The following is a 12,279-nucleotide window of genomic DNA, read 5'->3' on the forward strand; positions in this document are numbered from 1 at the left end:
AGACCTGCTGAGATTTTCCAGCATTTTCTCTTTTGGTTTCAAATTCCAGCATCCGCAGTAATTTGCTTTTATTTTAATGCTGGCATGAGGATGTTTAAAAACCTTTTTATAGGGCACAGGCATTTATTGGAAATTACGCTGGCTTTGAAATGCACTGCTTAAGAGTATGGTGGAAGTAGGTTACCTCATGACTTTCTAAAGAATTAGATTGTTGTCTAAAGAGAAAAGATTAATAATGAAAGGCTTGGAGTGTGGCACTAAGTCAGCTATTCTTGTTGAAGTTGTACAGGATGTCAGTGAGGCCACTTTGGAGTACTGTGTACGGTTCTGGTCAGCCTGTTATAGAAAGGATATTTTTAAATTGGAGAGGTTTCAGAAAAGATTTACAAAGATGTTGCCAGAACTGGAGGTTTTACATTATAAGGGGAGGCTGGATAGGCTTGGGTTTTCTTTCACTGGGGCAAAAGAGGCTGAGGGGTGACCTTATAGAGTTTTATGAAATCATGAGGAGAATGGATAAGATGAATAGCAAAGGTCTTTTCCCAGGGGTGGGGGAGTTCAAAACTAGAGGGCATATATTTAAGGTGAGAGGAGAAAGATTTAAAAGGAACCTGAGGTGCAACCTTTTTCACACAGAGGGCAGTTCATATGGGGAATGAATTGCCAGAGGAAATGGAAGATACAGGTACAGTTACGGCATTTAAAAACATTTGGACAGGTATATGAATAGGAAAGGTTTAAAGGGATATGGGCTAAATGCAGGCAAACTTTAATTTGGGAAACTTGGTTGGCGTGAACGAGTTAGGCTGGATGGTCTGTTTCCATGCTGAATGACTCTATGATTCTGTAAGAGTTTAGAAAATAGGAACAGGAGTAGACCAAATGACCTGGTGAGCTTGCTTTCCTGTTCACTATGATCATAGTGATCTTTGCCTTCAGTTCTACATTTTCCACCTATTCTCATTTCCCTTGTTTCCCTGGTAAAACAAAAATCTTCTACATTAGCCTCAAATATATTCAAGCATCCACAACTTTGTGGGGAAGGAAGTTCCAAATATTCACAGCACTTTGAATTAAAAAGTTTCTCCTTTTCTCAGTCCTAAGTGATTGATCTTCAACTTGAGATTGTTTTCCCAAGCTGGGGTATCTATCAATCTCCTCATATCAACCCTGTTAAGCCTCTTTAGAACTATACGTGTTTCAATGAGATTATTTCTCATTCTCCTGAACTCTACAGAACATAGGCTCACTTTATTCAACCTTTCACCAATGGATAACTCTCTCACCTCAAGGAACTTTGCCATATCACCTCCAATTGAACTGTCATGATTCCATAAAGATGGATAACTTTTAAAAAAGATGTTAACATTTCAAGTGATTGAATTAAAGGAGTTGCACGATAAGCTTTCAAGTTTAAAACTTGCACCATAACACAATATTGACTAAACATTACTTAATAGGCAATTAATGTTTTAAACTATGAAAAAGATAACTTTTACAAATGTCATAACGAGCCCAATAACTTATGTCACATTACAACACACTCCCCACAGAACTATAATCTTTAAATAGTCCAGAGTTGCTTATCACTGTTTTGTTGCATCTTCATATCTAGCAGATGTCAATAGCCCTTTCAGTTGTCTTCCAAGAAATCCTGGCCTGATCTCACTTTGACGATTTCAACTTCAGCTATGCCAGAATGAATCTTCAAGAGTTCTAAAATTTCTGCTGGTTACAATTCCTTGTCAAAGGGCCAGACACCATCAGAATTCTGCCCAGTATCTACCACAGAACCCACTCCTTCCCTACTGGTCTCAGCCATTGTTGTCTCTCTGTTCTGTTATAGAGCCATAGAATCATACAGCACAGAAACAGACCCTTTGGTCCAACCAGTCCATGCCTATCACAATCTCAAACTGAACTAGTCTCACCTGCCTGCTCCTGGCCCATATCCCTCCAAACCTTTCCTATTCATGTACCTATTCAAACGTCTTTTAAATGTTGTAATTGTACCCACATCCATCTCTTCCCCAGGAAGTTCCTCAGCAAAACAAGCTCACCAGGCTATTTGGTCTACTTTTCCTATTTTCTAAACTCTTACGTGTGAACCAGCCTCTGTCTTTTTTAAGTCTCTCTCCTTTCACTTTAAAGACGTGCCTTCAGTCTTGAAATCCCTCAGCCCCTGTAAAAGACAATTCCATTTCCTCCATCTATATCCCTCATTATTTTACAAACTTCTATCAGGTCTCCTCTCAACCTCCTACACTCCAGTGAAAAAAATCCCAGCCTATCCAGCCTTACTTTATAATTCAAACCTTCCATACTAGGCAACATCTGGTAAATGGCTTTATTTCTGTTCATAGTTGTTGAGACAGAAAGTCTGCAATAACAAGCATATCTGCTTCTGCCTTTTTATTCAGGTGTTAAACTTGGTCTGTGTACCTGGGTTCCTGGTCTCCATGGTAACTTAGCTTTGTTGTCAGGCAGAATCCAGCACACACATGACTCTCTTCATTACTCCATTTTACTTTAGATTAAAGAGATTGTTTAAATCTTAACCATCTTCTCAAATCTTCTATTTGAACTCCCCCCAAGTGTTCGAGATACCACCCAAAGCCTCCACCTCCTCCATGATTTCTGATTCTCTGGCCCCCAGCACCTTATCTTCACCATGGATATCTAGTTCCTCTACACCTGCATCCCCCAAAAGGAAGGCCTAAAAGCCCTCTGTTTCTTCCTCCTTCATCTACACTCTCATTCGATTGGCACAACTGGTCCTTAACAATGTCTCCTTTCAATTCTTTCACTGCCTACAAACCCGAATGGCAGCTATGGGTACCTGTATGGGCCTCTTCATAGGATACTTGGAACAGTCCCTCTTCCACAGTTACACAGCACCATCCCTAATCTTTTCCTCCACTACACTGATGATGTATTGGTGCTGATTCGTGCTCCCATAAGGAACTTGAATAATTCATTCATCACACAAACACCTTCCACCTAACCTCAAATTCACCTGGACTATCTCCAACACCTCCGTCCCCTTCCTGGACCTCTCTGTCTTCATCTCCGGCAACTGACTCAATGCCGACATCGACTACAAACCCAATGACTCCCACAACTACTTTGACCACACCTCTTTCCACCCTCCCTCTCCTGTAAAAATGCAATCCCATATTCCTAATACCTCTGCCTCTGCCATATCTGCTCCCAGGATGAGCGATTCCACTCCAGGACATCCCAGATGTCCTCCTACTTCAAGAACTGTAATTTCCCCTCCCCTGTGATCAATAGTGCCCTCAATTGCATTTCTTCCATTTCCTGCAACCTCCCAACACTCTACAAGGATCGAATCCCCTGGTTCTCACATTGCACCCCACCAATCTCCAAATCTAGTGTATCATCCTCCGCCATTTTTGTCACCTACAATCAGACCCACCACCAAAACTATCTTTTCCTCCCCACCCCTATCTGCATTCCGTAAGGCCTGTACCCTCTGAGACTCCCTCATTAGGACCACACTCCCTACCAAAACCCTCTCCTACCCCTGCTGCTGTAAAACCTGCAAAACCTGCACTCACACCTTCCCCCTCACCTCAATCCAAGGCCCCAAATCCTTGAACCTCATTTACTGCATCTGCTGCTCTCGATGTGGTTCCTCTACATTAGAGAGACCAAGCTCAAATTCACAGAATGGTTCAGAGGACATCACTGGTCGGTACACACCAACCAATTGCATCTTCCTTTTTCCATCCATTTCAATGCCCTCTCGTACTGCCCTGAGGATATTTCCATTCTGGGCCTCCTCCACTGCCTACACAAGGCCACCCACAAACTGGAGGAGGAACACCTCATCTTCTGCCTCAGGAATTGACAACTACATGGCATGAACATTGAATTTACCAGTTTCCAAATCTTCCCAACCCCCACCCTATTCCAGATCCAACCCTCCAACTCAGGTCCGCCCTCTTGACCTGACCTATCTATCCATCTTCCTTCCTACCTATCCACTCCTCACTTCTCACCGACCTATCACCATCAACTCCTACCTTCGTCCACCTATTGCCATCCAACCTTTTCCCAGCTCCACCCTCCCATTAATTTCTCAGCCCTCTTCGCCCTCCCCGGTCCTGAAGAAGGGTTAAGCCTGAAATGTTGACTCTCTTGCTCCTCAGATGCTGCCTGGCCTGCTGTGCTTTAACCAGCACCACATTTTATCAATAACACAAGTATATCCTTCCTTAACTATGGAGACTGAAGTTATAAAGTTGTAGAAAGGTTCCATTATTTTTAAATTTCAACCCTCTTCAATACAGATTAACGAGCCATTTGCTTTCCTTATTACTTGCTATACGTAAAGACTAACTTTTTGTGTTAGTTGTAACAGGAAATGGGCGGCACGGTGGCACAGTGGTTAGCACTGCTGCCTCACAGCGCCAGAGACCTGGGTTCAATTCCCGCCTCAGGCGACTGACTGTGTGGAGTTTGCACGTTCTCCCCGTGTCTGCATGGGTTTCCTCCGGGTGCTCCGGTTTCCTCCCACAATCCAAAGATGTGCAGGTCAGGTGAATTGGCCATACTAAATTGCCCGTAGTGTTAGGTAAGGGGTAAATGTAGGGGTATGGGTGGGTTTCGCTTCGGCGGGTCGGTGTGGACTTGTTGGGCCGAAGGGCCTGTTTCCACACTGTAATGTAATCTAATCTAAAGGAAATGCAAACCCATCTGAATATCCAGATTGGCAACTTTTAATTTTTAAAAAAATTCTCCTTTTCTATTCTGACTACCTAAATGATAAGCTTCACAGTTCCTTGCGTTATATCTGAAACATTGGCATCATCAGAACAAATGCTGCAGACATGGAGATACAAAGAGTTTGGGATGGAATTCCTATGTGAAAAAGGTTGTGAGGGAGTGTAATATAAGATTAGCTATAAGAGTTAACATTACCTTGAAGTCACTGAACAATTGTAATCCTATGTAAAGTAGCTGGAGTAAAGATAATAAATATAAATGTAATATTTGCAAGGCACCCCGTTGTTCTTCCAAGCCTATTTAATAAGGTTTATTAAAATGATTGATAGAGAGTCTCTGGAGAATCCATGCCTTCAAGGCTATTGTGAACCTAGCAAAGAAAAATCTACAGGAATGTGCCCTTTGGGTGATAACTCTGGTTGGAATACAGCTGATGGCGAATGTGAAATGAGGGTTGCATCGATTTGGTGAGAAAATAAGATATTCTAGATAGCAGAGGTCAAATTGGAGAACTATAGAGAAAAAAAAATCATGGTGCCACATGTCCATCAGAACTGAAATGGGCTCCATTGTTGTATAAGACATATGTTTGTTATATTTGCCACTTTATGCAAAATATAATTTGCCTAATAATTCATATTTAATGTGCAATGGGTTCTGTGTGAAATCTTGTTGGTAATTTCTTAATTTGTGGGTTATTTGTGAAATTTCGTTATTTTGATTTATTATTTCCTCAAGGGGATCTTAACAGTGTACACTGAGCAAAACCTCGTGCCTTTTTTCACAGTGTTAGGCAACCACCAGGTGATAAGGATTATATAGAGTGACCCCTTGTCTGGTTGCATACAGTCTGTCCAGTGTACAGCTGGTTTTGCCTCTACTCAATACTGGATACCTTTGTGTCTGGTATATTCTTCTTTCAGTGTCACTAACAATGCCCAGATCAAAAATCATATGACACCAGGTTATAGTCCAATGGGTTTACTTTAAAACACCAGCTTTTGGAGAGCTGCTTCTTCATCAGGTGTTCGTGAGAGAGGAAGACCTTAGACGCAGAAGTTATAAGGAAAAGGTGAAAGAGTCATTCAACTAATCCGAATGAATTGAACACACCTAAGATGGCTCTTAAATCTTTAATCAGCTGGAATGGAGGTGCAGGTTTCGATTGATTAATATGCAAATCCCAGAATTTCTTTCAGGTCACTGCCCTGAGATATTTTAAGACGTTATCAATATAAAGGAGGTGACACCTCTGGTCCGACTATGTATTTTAGGTGTAAGGTCTTGTTTGGAATCTGTCTGTGTTTTTTTATTTCCAAAGGAGGAATTTATAAAATGCCACATTGACTGATTGTCTACAAATTGTGAGCTTTGTGAACAAAATAGAATGTATCTGCAAATATAAATTTGCAAATGTAAATTCACCCCACAGATTTATATGTATGTGCATGTATGTATCTGCATGTGAGGGGGGAAGAGTTATCTTGCTTTTTCTCTCTCACTAACACCTGATGAAGGAGCAGCACTCCAAAAGCTAGTGTTTTTAAATAAACCCATTGGACTATAACCTGATATCATGTGATTTCTGACCTTGTCCAACCCAGTCCAGCACCTCCACATTAATGCCGAGATCAACAGAGATTTGGCCCTGTGTTTCTGCGCCGGAAGTGTTGCCGATTTTACCTCACGAGCTGCCATCTCAGTCAAAGTCCCAGCTCTAGTCCCAGTCCCAGGTCCAGGTCCATGTTTGACTTCCATAGCAATGAGCTCCTGAATGCGGATGCTGCATAGTAAAGAGGTATATGTTTCCTTGACACTGAAAACAAGGTGACTACTTCAAACAGGTGGTAAGCATATAAGGATAACCTGAGGCAAACAGACTTGGACCTATGTTAAGCCAGGAGAATTGCTGATTGCAATTGCTACCTCTATAAAATGTTGCTGAAAAAGAGAATGTTGTATCTGTGTCAACCTGCATAGGGCTGTCCAATCCCTTGGGGACTAGCACACCTCTGACTAAAAAAGTCCCAAACATAAAAATTGAAACAGTCACCAGGTATATGAATAGGAAGGGATTAGAGGATTATGGGCCAAATGCTAGCAAATGGGATTAGATCTGGTTGGCATGGATGAGTTCGACCAAAGGGTCTGTTTCCGTGCTGTACATCTCTATGAATCTATGACACTAAGTTATCTAACACTGCACCTTCCAATATATTAAAGGATTTATTTATTATTGGTTGTTGCTTCCATATCAGTAAGAGGAGAAGAAAGCTCAAATTATTTAAAGCTACCTGGACAGTTTAGCTGAACATATTTGCCAATGGTAAAATATCCTGCTAACAGATGCAGTTTTGTAATTGATGATTCTCTGAAACTAGATTAGTGAGAATTGTGAAATCTGTCAGGGGTATAGATAGTAAAACGCCTACTCATCCTATTGTAAATCTTCCATTGGCATGTGACTTTAATAAGGTAGTTGCCATGGATATAAATGTATGGAACAAAGACAGAAGTGTTTTTATCTGCATTTTATTGACCTGTCTACAAGAATTAGCATTTGTATACTAATATATAGTAAAAAATCGAAAGTTACTAGGGATAACATTTTGAAAAAAATGGATAACGAAATAGACGTGACTTGGCACTAGTGAAGTTTCTGATCAAAATTGGTGGTGAATTTGATAATGAGAAATTCAGTGATATGTGTGAGAATACAAAACTCGTGGTGATGAAGAAGCAGCTGAGAATTCTTTTAGCAATGGATTTTGTGGAAGGAATTTTGCTATGACTGATGATTTGGTGCATAACATTTTGGTTGATCCATTTGAGTGCAAAATGCCAAATGCCCTATGATGGATAGATCATGCTAAGCATTTTCTTCAGTTAGTTCCAGGGTTGGGTAGTATTTACCTGCCCCAAGTGTGTGCTCATATCTACTTGAGAAGTATGGTTAGATTAAATTCATGCCCTTCGGCCCAACAAGTCCACACTGACCCTCTGAAGAGCAACCCACCCAGACCCATTCCCTTAACTAAGGTACCTAACACAATGAGCAATTTAGCATCTTTTTTGACTGTGGGAGGAAACTGGAGCACCCGGAGGAAACCCACACAGACACGGGGAGAATGTGCAAACTCCACACAGACAGTTGCCCGAGGCGGGAATCAAACCTGGGTCCCTGGCGCTGTGAGGCAGCAGTGCTAACCACTGAGCCACCGTGCCGCTATATTAGGTGGAAAACCAACTCACTGTCTAAATGGACACATTACATTGAAAATACTTGTGTTGATTACTTGTGATAGTATGTCCTCAGATTTTTAGGCAACTTGCCTCTTAGATATCAGATCACATTTGTTGTATGCATGAATGCCCAGGAAGGTAAAAGGAAGGGAAATGATTTAGGCTTGGCATTCATACAGGGCAGCAAAATATTCTAAGGTGGTTCATAGCAGCTAAAAGGGGAAAAATATTATACAATTTCATAGAACGTTTACAGTAAAGTAGGAGGACATTTGGCTCATGTTATTTGTTTGTGTCAGCTGTAAAACCAGCTAATTAGCATACTCTCACTTTCAGCATTCAGTCTGTGCCCCTGCAGGTCGCATGTTTGAGGTTTCTATCCAGACACCCTTTAAATGAGTTGAGGGTTTCTGCCACAAATCCCCTTTTCAGCAACGGCCTCGAGACCCCAACCATTCTCTTAGTGAAAACAAAATCCTCCTTGCCCCTCTAATCTTTTTCTTTCGTTTGAAGGTGTTAAGGCAGGTGATCAAAACCTTGGCAAAAGAGGTCAGTTTTAAGGAGCATCATAAAAGAGAGAGGAAGTTGGGAATGAGAGGGTAAGTGAGAAAATTCCAGAACTTTGTGAATGCAGCCGAGACTAAGTGAGCAAAACAGTGTTTCCCCAGGCTATCGCAGTTCAGTTACTCAATGAATAGAATAAATTGAGCCAAATAATTTTATATTAGTTTTTTTATTTGTCTAACTTTTTTTCTTTTAAAACAAATCCTTTCCCTTTCCCCTCAAATCCTCAGAGGACTTTTACGTTTTATCGTACAACTTTCACAAAAGATTCCGTAACATGTTAACCATTTGATGCTGAACTGTTGGGAATGAGGGTCATTTTCCTGTTCAGTAACAAGCTTGGAGTGGGAGATGATATGAAGATCAGCTCTGCATGATGACAGAGTGTATTTTGAGTTAAAAGCATCAACAAAAGAAAATGTGATGGAAGAATTGAGCTGGACTGAACATAGAATCCAAGTCGTGAGTGTGGTGCTGAAAAAATATAGCCAATCAGGCAGTATCCAAGGAGCAGGAGAATGGATGTTTCAAGCATAAGAACATCACCAGGGTCCCTATAGCATGGAAACAGGCCATCAAATCCACACCAACCTTCCAAAAAGCATCCCAACCAGAACAGCCCCATCCCATGGCCAACCCATCTAGCCTGCTCACTCCCTTGGACACTATGGGCAAGTTAACATGGCCAACCCACCTAAACTGCACATCTTTGGAATATGGGAGGAAACCGGAGCACCCAGAGAAAACCCACACAGAGATGGAGAAATTACAAACGCCATAAAGTCACCAGTGGCTGGAATCAAACTTACCCCTAGCAGTATGAGGCAGCACTGCTAACCACTGAGCTACCTTGGGCTCTGGGGACACGAAATGTCCAACATTGTGATGCAACACATCAACAGAAACCAAAATAAATTGCTGGAGAATCTCTTCAGGTCTGGCAGCATCTGTGGAGAGAAAGCAGAGTCAACGTTTCTGTGCTCTGAAGAAGGGTCACTGGGCTCCAAATGTTTCTCTCTGCACAGATGCTGCCAGAGTTTCTTCAGCAATTTCTGGTTCTGTTTCAGATTCACAGCATCGACAGTTTGTTTTATGAAATATCGAAAGGAATGTTTTGAGGTACATGACAAAGCGTGAAGATATAAACCACCCCCTTTCCTCCTCCTTCCCTGATGTTTTCAGGGAGCTGCAAATTGACTCCTTCCTCACCTTTTAATTGGTTGCCTTAATAAATAGGGCGGCTGGGAGGGGTGGTTTTAAATAGTTGGAACCGGTTTCACTGAAAGCTTGAACATAGTGAGACACACATTCACACACGCTGAGGTGATGGGGAGAGCTAGGAGTGTGGTCGGCTGGGTTTTGCTGACAGCCCTCGCTGTGTTATTGTGCTGCCCGGCAGCTCTGAGCTCGCTGGATGAGGGACACCCGGACAGTGATACCGAACACGGAGAGTCTCACGGGGGTAACGAGACCGGTTTTCACATCGTCTCCTTTCACTGGGAGAATGTCCAAACCCCTTATGTCATCGCACTGTGGATTCTAGTGGCCAGTTTAGCTCAGGCAGGTGAGTGGATGGTGCGGATCTGCAGAAATGTCCCACAGCTGTTTAGTTCATTTTGAAATATTCCCCACTCATGATGGTTACAGTGGAGAACCGACATATGCATATGTCTAAACTGAATCCATTTACCATTCTGGATGGGGGAACCATCCTAGTCCGGGTGGGATACAGGTGTAGATCTAAATCCGAGACTCAAATCACCAGAAAGTGTATTTGGGAAAGGTAGGTAAGGACATTCAGCGGAAATCTGACATCTTGACGACTTGCTCCAGTGAGGGAACTGTCCACCAGCAGAACGAAGAGGGATTCTTAAATCCGATTATTTTATAAATCTGTGTATCGCTTTAAATTGTTAACCTAGTCTTCTGCTTGGGTTATTAACGGTTCTGGAAATCCCTCAAGGATTCAGCTTCTGCATGTTATTTTTTGTAACACATTGGGTTCATCTAACCCATAAAAGACTGTGCTCTCTGTAAAATGCTAATAGTAACTTGTATTTATTCAACGCTTCTAACTCGCAATAAGCTTTTTCCAAATGCATTTTGTTTTTGCTTTTGTGAGGTGGAAGGGGTTTGTGGAATTTTTCTTTAAAGTTATTCGCTGTTCTTGTTGGTGAAAATAGTTTTGGACTGATAATAGGTGACCCAGTCGATAATCCCTTGATTAAAGCAGCTCTTAGCATGGAGAGCCTATCAAATGACAGGGGGCCAGAGAGAAAGCTACCCTGGAATGTCAGTTCTATTGCTCCTGTTGGCATGGCAACCAAGACTGGGACTAAGATGTGTGAAGAGTATCGGAAGTGGGTTTTGTGTGTTGACTTGTGGCATTGGTAGTGAAAGTGGGACACCCCGTTGATTTGATTCAGAGTGTTAGTTTTTGTTGGGTGAGGAACCTATTTTATGCCTGTGCATTTTAAAACTCTGAGTGAAAGGACCACGGTCGCTGTATAATTGGTTGTTTGAGATCCAACGATATTAGAAGAGGAGGAGAGTTCTCTTCGGTGATTTTGGACAGCGTTATTCCCTCAACTAAGCTCACTGAGAAAATAAATTAAGTGCTCATTATTTAGAGTTTTGGAGTCAGAGAGATGCACAGCACAGAACAAGACCCTTCCATCCAACCCGCCCATGCCAACCAGATATCCTAAACTCATCTAATCCTTTTTGCTAGCAATTGGCTCGTATCCCTCTAAACCCTTTTTATTCATATATATCCAAATGCCTTTTAACTGTTGTAATTGTTCCATCTCCACCCCTTCCTCTGGCAGCTCATTCCATACATGTACCACGTTCTGTGTGAAAAAGTTGCCCCTTAGGTTTCTTTTAAATCTTGCCCCTCTCACCCTAAGCCTATGTCCTCTAGCTTTGGACTTCCCCACCCTGAGGAAAAGACCTTGTCAATTCACCCTTTCCGTGCCCCTCATGATTTTATAATCCTCTTTAAGGTCACCCCTCAGCATCCAATGATCCAAGGGAAATAGTCCCAGTGTATTCAGCTTCTCCTTATTTCTCAATCCCTCCAAACCTAACAATATTCTTGTAAATCTTCTCTGAGCCCTTTCAAGTTTCACAACATCCTTCCTATAGCAGGAAGGCCAGAATTAAATGCAGTATTCCAAAAGTGGCCTAATTAATGTTCAGTACAGTCGCAACATGACCTTTCAACTCCTATACTCAATGCACTGACCAATAAAGGCAAGTATGCCAAATGTCTTCTTCACCACACTGTCTACCTGGGATGCCACTTTCAAGGAACTATGCACCTGCACCCCAAGGTCTCCTTGTTCTGCAACACTTCCCAGGACCTTACCATTAAGTGTATAAGTTCTGCCCTTTGCAAATCCCTGCTGTTTATCTCATGATAAACCATGTTTTCATTGCAAAGCAATTATTCAAAGGAATTTGGAATTAATAGAGAGATGTAGCAATGAAGAATTTTTTTCTAGGTTACTTCACCATATAAATACAAAATCTCTATTGCTACAGAGATTTGATCAAAACAGATTGCAGCGATAGAGAAGATGTTATCGGGAGGAGGGTTCGAAAGCATGAACAACAAGGATAACCTTAATGGGCTGGAATTTGAGATAGAAGCACAAAGGCATAATGTTGCAGATGCTGTAATTCTAAAATTAAAAGAGAAATTGCTGAATGCACTCA

The 12,279-nt window shown here is 41.8% G+C and overlaps 1 protein-coding gene across 1 annotated transcript in view; it reads left to right on the top strand.

The window, feature by feature from the left end:
* The first annotated feature begins 9,812 nt into the window (after positions 1-9,812).
* LOC122564453 (sodium/hydrogen exchanger 3-like) overlaps positions 9,813-12,279 on the top strand; it is a 127,182-nt gene continuing 124,715 nt past the window's right edge. Inside the window, exon 1 of the mRNA XM_043719351.1 lies at positions 9,813-10,123. Within this exon, the coding sequence (XP_043575286.1) occupies positions 9,886-10,123 (238 nt within the window). The 5' untranslated portion in view covers positions 9,813-9,885. The remainder of the gene's footprint in view (positions 10,124-12,279) is intronic.

Source organism: Chiloscyllium plagiosum, chromosome 29 (genome assembly GCF_004010195.1).
Source record: "Chiloscyllium plagiosum isolate BGI_BamShark_2017 chromosome 29, ASM401019v2, whole genome shotgun sequence".
NCBI classification, from domain to species: domain Eukaryota; kingdom Metazoa; phylum Chordata; class Chondrichthyes; order Orectolobiformes; family Hemiscylliidae; genus Chiloscyllium; species Chiloscyllium plagiosum.